Below are 12851 nucleotides of genomic sequence, written 5' to 3'. Positions count from 1 at the left end.
TTTCAAAAAATAACTCAAAACTGATTTTTCTATCATAGAATTACACTGTTCCTTCCGGTGACTTGTTGATGTTGTCTCCATTTTGGCTGCATAGAAATCCAAAATATTTTCCTGAACCTGAATTGTTCAAACCTGTAAGTTATCTCTTTTAATATATATTGTCCTTTGATTTTCATTTCTTTTATGCCAGGAGTATGAATTCATAGATTAACTATCACTCTATCATTAAACAGCCCTATTCTCTGGTAACTAACAACCAAGTTGACTATAAAGGAAAAAATTCGACTTATAATATGGGTGGTATCACACAAATGAGATAGAAAAGTTTTTGGAATAAAATTCACCAATTTTAAATAAATGATCCGGAAGCAGCAAAGTACATTAAAGTCAATATGTCTGGCTCTGATAGAAGACTTATATTCGTCAGGTCGTTGCTCCTGTTACTGGTTTCCAAGGAGTATAACAAAAGAAAAACACGGCAAATTAAAACTGCTTTACTGTTGCTTAAAACTGGGGAGTTACAGGGCTGAGCAGAATCTTAAGAGTTCATTTAATCCATTCTCTGCCTTTAGGTAAAACTTTTTTAAAAATGGCATCCAGATGTATTCATTCCACATCCCAAGTTCCCTCCACTAAGCAGGGCTGCCAGTAACTTACTGAATTTATTACTGAGGGCAATTCTGTGATGGGGACTGAGACCTTATTATAAATAGTCTTCCTTTTCTGAGGTCAATTCCGTGGTTGATTTACCTTATCATTTACATTTACCACTTAACAGAATTCTTTTTAAATCTTTTTGTTTATTGGTTCACATTCCAAAAACACAATTGTGTCTGATATTAATAACAGGTTGGAAAAAAATTACCAACAGCCCTGCAACTTTATATGCAAGGATTAGCTGTACAAAGTCATTTTTAGCCTAGAGAAATAAAGTTAAGCTTATTTATATAAGGCTGATTTGGAAAAAAAAAACGCTTTCTTCCCACAGGAACGTTGGAAAAAGGCAAATTTAGAGAAGCACGCTTTCTTGGACTGGTTCGTGGCATTTGGAAGCGGGAAGTACCAATGTCCTGGAAGGTCAGTGAGACAGCTGAGCCACGTTTATCCAGAAAATCTAAGAAAGATGATGGCTCTGAGGGGGAAAACTTTGGTTTGATCCCCCTTTTCTTTATTATCAAACTACAGGGAGATCCAGGAGTCCACGTTTCGTTTGGTTGGCCAGTTGTATTGTGCGATGTCTTTGTGGGAATGTCTACCATGGCTTCTGATGCGGTGCCTCATGAGAGCAAAATACTATGATTGTTGCTGTATGATGACAACAGGGTCATTAAAAGTTTTTTTTACAGAAAGGATTAGAGTGGGGCATGCCTTAGGTTATATAATCATGCTTATATTCATGTGAGAGACATGGGGTGGTGAGATCTACCAGATTTGGAAAATAATTAGAAATGGGATTGATCAAAGGGAAGGATTTGTGGAGGAGTGTGGCTTGAATGTAGGTGGCAAATGTGGAAATAGAGAAATAAGGAGCAAGAGAAAGATTAGTGGACGAGGTGTTACATTTTCCTTTGAAAACTACTTAGTCTGAGATGTGGCAAAATATGAATCATATAACCAAATTCTATAGGTCAAATCTGAAGGTTGAATAAATGTAACAATAAATAAAACCTCCATAGTCTAGTTTTTCTATTGTTTCTGCTTTTAAAAGTCCTTAACCTTTCTGTTATTAATTTTAAGTAGCCAACCCATGAAACGTTGTTCCTAAAGACAGACAAAGCAGAATTTTTCAGGAAAGCGAAGGACTCCTTTGGACAGTGTTCTAGCAAGATGGACCTTTTCACTAGAAATTTAATCCCACAGATCTTTAGTATAATCCTCAGAAAATCGCACCCATTCTAAATTTGTCTACTAAGAGCCAATTTATTTTCTCATCTACCAAACACTTAGTGAGTCAGAGAAAATTGCCTTTAAAGTAGCTGACAATCAAAGTTCATCATGAAGGCATAGCCTTGTGGCTTTGCAGCTGTCACCCCTCGGAGTCCAGGCCACTGAGGCACTATGAGAAGCCCTCTCATTAATGAACACAGAAGGTTTTGCTGAATTTAGTAAATAAGTATTCAGTGCTGCTATCAGCTGCCAACCAAAAATCAGAATGGAAGACTATTGTTTTTGCTCTGAATAATGGGAATTCTGGAAATGTGTTTTGGAGGAAGAACCTCTTGCTCGGTACTTCACCATTGCTGGGAAGCCCTTGGATACAGGAAGGAAGGGAACTCTTCCCAGTAATTCTATTGCTGGAGAAGCCCAGTAGTTTTGCAGAGAAAAGGGGAAAAAGCAGCAAGAGCTAGCAGATTTCTTCAGCAATGGTAGCTAGCAGAATAAGGAGTTGCCTTGCCGTGGACATTCTCCCCTTAAACTTGAATTTAGATGAAGGACTAGAATGGGATTTCCAGTGTTGAGTGGGTATGTGAGAGTTGATGATCTCAGCACAAAGGAATGTGCTTGCTCTATTGCAAACCCGCCGCCCCCACCCCACCAGCCAACAGCCTTAATTTCCCTTGCTTCCCATCCCTGCAAGAGGATGCCTGGTTGACTGTCTCACTGTGGTCACGGGTTACATTCCAGTGTAAAACAATAGCCCTGATCTTTGGCAAGATACCTCACTTACAAAAGCTTGCTTGGATAAGAAGAGGGTGTAGTAAGAGCTTGAGAGGTGGAAATGAAGCGTGGATTCCTCAGGAGTAGAAAGTGTGATCTCAACATTTTTGTGGGCCTTTGGATCCTTCTTATATCCGAGGGCAGTACTAGTACAAGTCATGGTCTTGTCTTGAATTACTAATGAAAATCACCCAGCAATGGGGAAATTAGTTCAAACATAGGTCCAGCTGATAGTACATCAGTAGTAGTAGTATTCAACCTGACAGGTATCTCTGAAACCTAATATTAGTAGGTTTATTCTTTCATTCAGTAAATATTTATTGAGAGTATGCTCTCTGGCAGGATAGGGTTCTAGGAGTTACCTTGGAAAACAAAATAAGGGATGAAGTGCCTTCCCCCAAGGAAGTTTTAGTCTTAAGTCACTTCAGGAACCACTGGGGAAATTCAAAGACACGTAACACTCTTGAGTCGCTTATAATATAGCAGGGGAGATGAGACAGAGCAACATGAGAAACAAGCTCTTCTTCTTCTTCTTTTTTTTTTTTTTTTAGATTTTATTTATTTATTTGACAGACAGAGATCACAAGTAGGCAGAGAGAGAGGAGGAAGCAGGCTCCCTGCCGAGCAGAGAGCCCAATGCAGGGCTTGATCCCAGAACCCTAGGATCATGACCTGAGCTGAAGGCAGAGGCTTAATCCACTGAGCCACCCAGCCTCCCCTAGAGAAACAAGCTCTTCTTAACACCATAAGCTGACCCGTGAGAAATGCCAGATGACATACATACATAATAACCACCTTCGGAGTTTTGAGGAAGGAAGTTAGAAAAGGCTTTAGGGACTAGATGGGAATCATCAATAAGCAGCCAGAGGAAAGCATACCTCCAGAGGGGCGAGGGGCGATGATAACAAAGTCTGAGGGGAGGAAGAAAAGCAAGCACTCACAGGAATGGAATGGAATGCAGTGTACCCGTTTGTTGAGGTTTGTGAAGCTCTGCGTACCGTTGCTTCTACTTGTGCATTTGAACGATAATACAATCTTAATAACTGTGCCTTATTCAATCAAATAGCCTCACAGTACTTTGAGAAGTACTTGTATACTTAGACATTGCTGATTGCTTTTGAGGAGCAAGCACACTCAGTCTCTATGAATTTCATGAGAAGTTGCAAATTCAGTTTACTCTGAGGAATTTGTTACATAAACAAACGCATCCCCTCCACTCTGGTTGTTAAGTAGACTTGAACAAACTGTATTTATGTATCTAATTGTTTCTTAACATTTTCACTGTGCTCTGCACATGTCCTGGAGGGCCTATAAAAAAAGGGTTAGGAGTGAGGGTGGGAAGGGGTGGATGTGGTTAATTCCAAGACGGAGTCAGGCGGCCAGAACCCTTTATGAATTTTTAGCCGCGCTCCTCTCTCTTACAGCTTTACTGAGGAGCAGTGACTTACTGGAAGGGACCCAGAAACCATGGGCAAAATCGCAATTGTCCCTTTCCCAGCCATTTCTTTTCCACACTTCATTATAAGGCTAAGATTTAAGTGTGTCAAGAACAGAAGAAGCAATTCAAGACTCACTTTTGATACTTGGGCCAAAGTGCTTCTAAAATAAAACACGTTCATTTCTGAGCAGAACATGTCAGAGAAGACCCTCTTTTCCTTCTGTTTACAAACTAGATCTCCAGCTCCTCCGTGGAACACAGAATAGCAGGACAGGGTTTGTATCTGTGGAGAGGAAGAAAGGGCACTCCTGCCCCAGTGTGGTGTGTGTGGGGGGGTGTGTTCTATTGCTCTCCCCTCTTTTTTTTTTTTTTTTTTTTTGATGGGCTTTCTCCCCTCCAACTCAGTGACTGCTCCTGAACAAGTTAAAAGCCACCTGATCAGAAAGAGGGTTTAATTCCTAGGAAATGAGGACGGAATTAAAACTTTACGGTGTTGCCATACTGCCCGTGGGCTATTGTCTCTGCATCATCTAATGCCTTCTCTTTCCTTCCTAATAGCCCTTGCTTTCATTTGGGCATCCATGGGATTTGGGGATGCTGATTCCACCCCCAACTCCATAGCAGGGGAGCCCTGTTCCCTAAGCCCATCCACAAATCCCATCCCTGTCCCTGCCCTCCTTTCCCACAGTGATTTGCCTCAGTGTTGGTGTATGTTTTAAGCAGTGCAATTAACTACCAAGCTTTCTGTTGAGACTTGTGAATCAAACATAATCATTCCTTATGGGATGTGAATAAAGAAGCACTTGGCCCCCAAAGCTATTGGCAGCTATTTTGAGACGATAAAAGCAGGCAGCGTTAGGATGCAGTTGGTACCGTAGAACAGGGTAGCAGAGGCAAACTGCCTTCCTGGGAACATCGCTGAGCCGCTGGAGTGATCTCTGCCTGAGGCCAGCGTCAGCTCTCCGTTTTCCAGGTACATAAAGCAGTGCATTCCCTTCAATATAGGAACCAGTCAGATGTGAGTTTTCTGTCCCTTGCCACCAAAAGCATCCTAAGTCATATAATTTTCCTCAAAAGCGAAAGTGTTCTTTCAAGGTTTATTGAATTCCACGAAATATTGTGTTAACACACTTAGCCATATCCATGAATTGCTTTTCTAAATAGCTTGCCCTTTGCAGAGGGGCTGAGTTTCCTTCACTGTGGGTGTATCACAAAACAAAAGTAAATGTCACATCTTAAATTTTTTTCTGGAATCTGGAATTTAAAATATACCATGAGATCATTTCTGTTTGATGAGTACTTAACCCCGCTTAAGTCAGACTGTTCCTTTGCCCTTTGCTTGAATAGGAAACTTGAAACACTGTATCTAACCTCCTAGCTCATAGTTCATCTGTTCTGGAGCTTTGCCTCTAGAAGAGGGAGTGGGAGGATCTCCAGTAGCAACTCTGAAAAAGGGATCTTGAGAAAGTCCCCTCCTGCTTCGATGAAACAGAGAACAATGTCCCAAGTCCAGGAGAGAGGTGCTCCCATCCTTCCCTCTTTGTCTTCTTACTTGCTTTCTCACCTCTTTCCCCTCCTGTATAGTTCCCATTCTCTTCTCTTCTCCTCTTCCACTTACCTTTATCCCTTTCTCCCCTCCCTACCTTATTCTGGGTTTCCCCCCTTATTCAGTGTAAGCATCTTCACTCTACAGATTACGTCCTCACCATCCTCCCCAATTAAAAGTGTTTCATGTATAGCTGATACAGTCTTTATCATTGTGAATTTTGTACTGAAACTTAAAAAGTTGATAAACTACATATTTTAACATACTTCTTTTTTCCCTTTCTCCTTGTCAACTTCTTCTAGATCAGGGCTTCTTAAAGTGTGATTCCCCAGACCAATAGTTAACACTACCTGGAAACTTGCAAAAAATGCAAATTCTTTGGCCCTTCCCCAGGCCTACCGAATCAGAAACCTTGGGAGCGGGTCACAAGCAATGGGTGTTTTAACGAGCCTTCCAGGGGACTCTGACGCAGGTGAAAGTTTGATAACCCCTGGGCCAGAATACTTTGCGTCCTGCCACCAAACTGATTTCATTTTCCTAAAAGATTTCAAAGACGGATGAGGTTGTGGGGAAAATACTTCCCCTTTAAGCGGAGTAGCCAGGCTTCCATGAAGGATGCCTGTGAAAGTATGTCTGTCTGCTGCCTTCTCTGAATTCCAGGGCGAGATCGTTCTATTTTCATAAGCCGCAGCTGGTAGCAACTAGGAATATACTTCAGAGCCCCTGCTCCTGGCAACCGTGGCAGTTTTCCAGTCCATGCTAGCACTGCCCGCAATGACTTCTGGGGGGGGGGGGGGGGAAGCAAGAGATTTTCTTTTCAAATGAAAGAGAGGGAACAATCTCAAAATCAAGACGTTAAACTAAAATCATTCGTTTCCTGTAATCTTATCATTCCTTTAGTACGCCCTGCTTCTTTCAGATGGAGCCCTGCTCTAGACCCTCTACTCATCCCTCTCTTTGGCCATCCATGACGTCCCACCTCCTAAACCAGGTCTTTTTGTACCACCATCAGGTGACATTAAGGCTTCCCAAGCCTTCTCCCACACCCTGTTGTCTCTTCTTTCAATCCATCTTACTCACCACACACAGATTAATTGTCCTCAGATAATCAACTCAGACTGTCACTTTCTTTAAGACTCTGGCACCACTGTCTACAGGCCAAGCTCATCAGCCTAGAACTCCAGACTCTCCATGATCTGATGCTGATTGTACCTTTCTGAACACGGGGAGGCGCCGCCCCAGAGGGTCAACCAGCTGCCCCCGACAACGTGTCTGCTCCTTCGTTTGTTCGTGCTCTCTGCTGTGTGTCGAATGCCCACACTCAACATGTCTACTTAGCTAAGGCCCATTTCCTTCCATCAAGGTCTAGCTCAGGTGCTCCAGCTCACAGCGCTCTCTCCAGACTCCAAACTTCCACACCCCTTTTGTTTCTACCTTTACTCATAGTGTCACACTTTCTGTCTCTCCATGTGCATTACGAGTGTGAGGTCTGTTTCGTCAGACTCTGTGCTCTCGAGGCCTGTGTAGTAGTGCTCCCTGAACATTTATCTACAAACAGGGAATACACCCAAGGACGACGTATTTAAGGAATTTTCAAAATGTTTATATTTCAATGAGCTTTATTTGTAGATGTGTAATGTTGTCTTTGTAAGTGTAAAAAATAAATCTGTTGTAGATAATATGTCTCATTATTTTCACTGTTTTGACATAAGAGCCTTAAGAAAACATTCCTAACATGAACATAGCTCAGCTTGCTTGTGTAAAAATACAAATTTATGAAGCCCATTTTCTTTGACATATAAAGCTCTTAATGTCACAGATATGTATATGTTAGTATCTGATATTTTAGGTACCCAATGAAATTCAGTAACATGGTAAAGGCTGGAAAACACTTTTTTGCAAGTGTAGAAAAAAAAATGACTAGTGAATAGTTGAGGTAATTTTGCTACAATATTCAAATATTTGGATTTGGAGGAAAATGCCATTTTTAGTACATATTATTCATTATCTGTATTATTAATTCACCTTGGCTTTCCTTTAAGTAGGATATCAATCAAAATATCTAGAACTAATGTGAAATATATTAACTTTATGCTCTTTTAATAACTAATACTAACTTAATAACTAAACTAACCTAACACTCAAAGATAAAAGAAGAAAAATATTAAAGCCTCTCTAATACACAGTATGCATTGGTCAAAACCTCCATTATCATTTTACTGAATGGGAAGTGGAGTTTTATAATTTTAAAGAACATTGCAGGGACTCGAGTTAGTTAAGGAAATGCTTTACGGACTGTAGTGGGAAGCTCTTTTAATGAATTGATAAATATATTTTCTAACTTATATAATTTATCTAATTATCTCTAATCAAAACATATATAGTACTGCTAACATGTTTACTCTTAAATAGCTTGTGAACATCGGTCTTGATTCCGTTCTCCTTCTGTGTGATAGAGGAACTCTATGTCGAGGCCCTTCCATGTGTCATAAGGCTTAAAGAGACAGTGTTTCCACACACAGGTAAAATTTTTCAATAAGCACAATTTATTCACTAGGTCTGCAGCACATTCAGGATCAAGGACCCAACCTTGTCACTCAAACCCTCCACGAACAGGGTCCTCCTGCTCTGCCAGCTTCATCTCTCGTCACCTCACCTCCTGGAGGGCAGGGTGTGAAGCCCTCACTGACCTCTTGATGTTCTGAGGCCACTTGTGAGACTGTGCCTTGGAACAGGTTGTCCCTCTGCCCTGAGAGCCTTCTTTCCTGGAGCGGCCACCACCCTGCCCTCCGGAGTGTTTATTGTCCTTAAGCTGCCACTGTGCCTCTGCTCTAAGGACTGGACAGAAGGAGTGCCAACGGCCCTCTGTGCCAGGGGGCCCAGCTCACAGCACTGCACTATTGTCTAGCAGACTGGTGTCAGAGAAGGGCTAAAGCCAGAGTGGCAAGAAAACAGGATTTGTTGGATCAAGTGGAACCTGTAAAAACTAATGTGTAAATTCACAAATGCAGAATTAGCCAGTATTTCTTCAGGGCTGCCAGGTAAGCATTGAATATTGGGAAGTCCCAGCTTATTCTCCTGACCCAAAACGTCAGCTTGGTTATCTGAGGAAGGGATCTCATCTAATTTATGTCCAGGAAGGGAGCTAAGTACTGAGAATTGTTCATTTTAGTCACTGGGAACTTTGATGTCAAATTTCTTATGTTGGTGCTCACCACATTTTCCATTTGCTACAGGGGCTTCATGGGGCGTTAGAGATATCACTCTCTTTTTGTTATTTTACTACTTTGGCTACTCCTTCCCAGTGTACTTTGTTCATCTTTCTCACCTTCCTGACCTCCATATTTTGGAGTGTCCCAGAATTCTCTTGTCAGATTTCTAGTTGTTTTTTTTTCTTTTTTCTATTTAACTTACTCCCTAAGTGAGCTCTCCAGTCCCACGGCTGTAACTAATCCTCTGAATAATGATGACCCTGTATTTATATCTCATATGTCTCTAGTCCTTATTGAATCCCTCCTAAACATCAGGCCCATTTACCCAGCCTCCCCTCAGTGTCTCGGCACTGCATGTCGGGACTGCAAGCTATGCTTAACAGGTCCAAAACTGAGCTCCAGAAGACAGCTCCTCAACCTGCTCTTCCTTCCATCCCCACTATTGCTGAAGTAAAGAGCAACTGTATCTTTACATTTCTTCAGGTCCAAAATTCATCCTCAGGTCAAAAGTCATTCTTGACACTCTGTCTTCCACATCCATAAGGTGAAGCCCATCATCCAGAGGATATCCAGTCTCTCACTCTGACTCATGACTATGTCTACCATCCTGGTCCACGTCACCACTTTCTATTGTCTGAAATTTTGTTAAGTCTTCCTAATCAGTTTACTGGCTTTCATGTACATCACCTTATGTTTCATTTTCAATGTAGCAGACAGAAAAATTCTTTTGAAACCTAAGTCGCATTTGCTCAAAACTATCCAATGGCTTCCCATCTCACTGAATCAAATGTAGCCTTCAGCATGCCCCAAGGGATCTCTACTTGCCAGGGGTATTTCTCTGACCCGCCCCCCCCCCCTTCCTTGCTCAGCTTTGGCTTGCTCAGCCTCCTCGTTGTTCCTCATTCTTGTTGCCCTGGATTTGTGCACCTTCTACTGCCTCTGCATGGAATCCTGTACCCAGATATTCATATGGCGCATTCTCGTCCTTCAATCCTGTGTCGGCTGAAATGTCACCTCTTCCCGGAGAACTTCTTCACCTGAGACATTGTAGCCCATCCCGTCATTCCCTTATCTTGTCTTACTTATTATTTTAGTAGTTATTCTTGTACCTCATATATGCATTTATTTATTTGCTGTCTACTCTAAGACTAGACTTTAAGCATTTGAATGAAAAGCATGAGTGGGGTTTTTTTTGTTTGTTTGTTTATGGAAATAACTTTTGTTAACTTCAACACTTAGAAGAGCGTAAAGCATGGAAAGACAATAAATATCAAATGGTTAAATGAATGGAGATCTCATTTTATCATAAGAACTCTTAGTACGTAACATAAGTGACAGTTCACTGTTCCCATAACTGTCACTGTTCCAGGAGGGGTAAGGAAGAAGGGCCTATGACTTATATTCACACCCTTGGTTGTCTCCTCCAAATTTGACCCTTAGTGTTCTATGATGTTTGCTCCAGTCCCAGCTCCTCATGGAAGACGAGGTGCTATTTCCTTCACATTGTTTCCAGCAGAGAGAGGAAAAGTGAGGCTCTTCACACTTCCTATTATTTTATTATCACTTTATTCTTCAAGACACTGTCTCACAGGACCATGTAAGTGCATCACTCTTGACTGCACATTTAAAAAATTATACAGGTTTGATTTCAGACCATCACAACAAAGCAATTAGAGTGAGTCAAATGAGGATCTGTGGTTTCCCAGTGCACATAAAAGTCATGTTTACACTACACTGTCGTTCATTAAGTGTGCAATAGCATTATGTCTAAAAAATGCCCATACCTGACTTTAAAAATACTTGATGGCTAAAAAATGCTAACTATAAACTAAGCTGAACTTTTGGCAAGTAGTAATCATTGGTCACAGATCACCATAACGAGTGTAATAATAATGAAGAAGTCTGAGATATTGTGAAAATTACCAAAATGTGACAGGCACAAGGCAAGCATATGCTGTTGGAAACATGGCAGCAATAGACTTGCTCAGCGCAGGGTTGCCACAAACCTTCCATTTGTAAAAGAAGCAGTGTCTGTGAAAGATGATAAAATGAGGTATGCTTGTGGTATAGTCAGGAAAATATAAAAATTGCACATGGGGCGCATGGGTGGCTTAGTCGGTTAAGCATCCAACTTGTGATTTCAACTCAAGTCATGATCTCCTGCATCGTAAGATTGAGCCCACATCGGGCTCTGTGCTCAGTCAGGAGTCTGCTTGAGATTTTTCTCTCTCTTCCTCTGCTCCTCCCCCTCCACTCATGCTCTCTCTCTCTCTCTTTCAAATAAATAACTAAATTTTTTTTAAAATTGTACATAAAATATTTCTTTTCTGGGGCACCTGGGTGGCTCAGTCAGTTAAGTGTCTGACTCTTGATTTGGCTTGGGTCATGATCTCAGGTTTGTGAGATTGAGCCCCAAGTTCCCCAAGGTCTCATAACCCCCAAGTTGGACTCTGTGCTCAACACAGAGTCAGCTGCAGGCTCTCTCTCTCCCTCTCTTTCTGCCCCTCCTACTCTTCTCTCTCTCCCTCAAGTAAATAAAATCTTTAAAAATATATATTTCTTTTACTGTAGCCTAAGAGAAAAGCACTTCACAGGAAGTCCCCTGTCCCTACCATTGTCTCCTGTAATAGGGCTGTGCTTGTCTGTTGCAAAATAGCCACAGAGCAGTTACCCTCCTTTTCACTTCATCCCTTCCCCAAGGACTTGCTTTCACTCCAATATCCATCACCTTCCTCCATTAGTGCATTTCTCCAAGTCTGAGTGTAGAACAACACTGGGGGCTTTCGGCATGACTGTCCACCATTGTCCTTCGGACTTGAGTTCTTCAAAACAGTCCTTTGGGGGCATGGCACACCATCTCCCCCTCTCTTAAGATATGTTCAAAATGTGTATTCTTCAAATTCTCTAACTGAATAACTGACAGCCATTTCAACACTCTCTTTCTCTCTTTCACATAGACCCCAAAGGCAATCATCTTTTTTTCCTATGAGATGTTATGCTCCATATCTGTAAAGAGGAAATTAAGTATTTACCCCCAAATTATCAAGGCTGGTCTCTCTCATGATAGAATTAGTGTATTACAAAAAACAATGTTTACTTTTTTTCTTTCAAATCTTCAAAGATGTTTTTCTGTTGTCTTCTGGTTTTCATAATTTCTGATGAGAAGTCTGTCATCATTTTAATTAATTAATTAATTTGCTTATTTATTTATTTTGTCTCCCTCCTCCCCCACGGCTTTTAAGATTTTTTCTTTGTCACTTTTTTTTAATAATTTGGTTATGATTTGCCTTGGAATAGTTTTCTTTACATTTCTTTTGCTTTGGGTTCATTGTGCTTCTTAGCTCTGTAAATTAAGAGTTTTAACAAATTTTAAAGTGTTTCAGCTATTATTTCTTCAAATATTTTTCTTATCTACCTATCTGCATCACCAAATTACATGTATGCTAGAGTCTCGATATTATTTTATGGGTTACTTATACTCTTTTTATTTCTTTTTTAAGTCTTTTTAATTTTAATTTTTTTGAAGATTTTATTTATTTATTTGACAGACAGAGAGGCAGAGAAGCAGGTGGTGGGGGGTGGGGAACAGGCTCCCCACCGAGCAGGGAGTCTGATGTGGGGCTCGATCCCAGAACCCTGAGATCATGACCTGAGCCGAAGGCAGAGGCTTTAACCCACCGAGCCACCCAGGCGCCCCTAGTCTTTTTAATCTATGTACTTCATTTTGGATATTTTCCATTGTTCCAGTAAGTACCATGATCTTTTCATTTGAAGTGTCTTATCTTCTGTAAATCCCATCCAGTGTATTTTCATCAAAGAGACTGTATTCTTCATTGCTATAAGTTCAGTCTGATTTTTTTTTAATTTTCCCATTTCTTTCTTCATTGTGCTTCTTCCTTTTTGAACACCTGAATTATATCTAACTAGCTATCTCTCATATCTGTCATTTCAGCATCTATTTCTTTTGAATGGTTTTTCTCTTACTTATGTGCCACAT

At 41.0% G+C, this 12851-nt stretch overlaps 1 protein-coding gene across 7 annotated transcripts in view; it reads left to right on the top strand.

Annotated features, from left to right (window-relative positions):
- Nucleotides 1–12851, top strand: part of LOC123941432 (24-hydroxycholesterol 7-alpha-hydroxylase) — a 96351-nt gene that overhangs the window by 76012 nt on the left and 7488 nt on the right. For all 7 annotated transcript variants that reach the window (XM_046004570.1, XM_046004571.1, XM_046004569.1 and 4 more), the window contains 2 exons: nt 39–134; nt 989–1077. In XM_046004570.1, coding sequence (XP_045860526.1) covers nt 39–134; nt 989–1077 — 185 coding nt within the window. The remainder of the gene's footprint in view (nt 1–38; nt 135–988; nt 1078–12851) is intronic.

Source organism: Meles meles, chromosome 5 (assembly GCF_922984935.1).
Source record: "Meles meles chromosome 5, mMelMel3.1 paternal haplotype, whole genome shotgun sequence".
NCBI classification, from domain to species: domain Eukaryota; kingdom Metazoa; phylum Chordata; class Mammalia; order Carnivora; family Mustelidae; genus Meles; species Meles meles.
The sequence above is the reverse complement of the archived record's forward strand: the minus strand, read 5'-3'. Positions and strand labels throughout refer to the sequence as shown.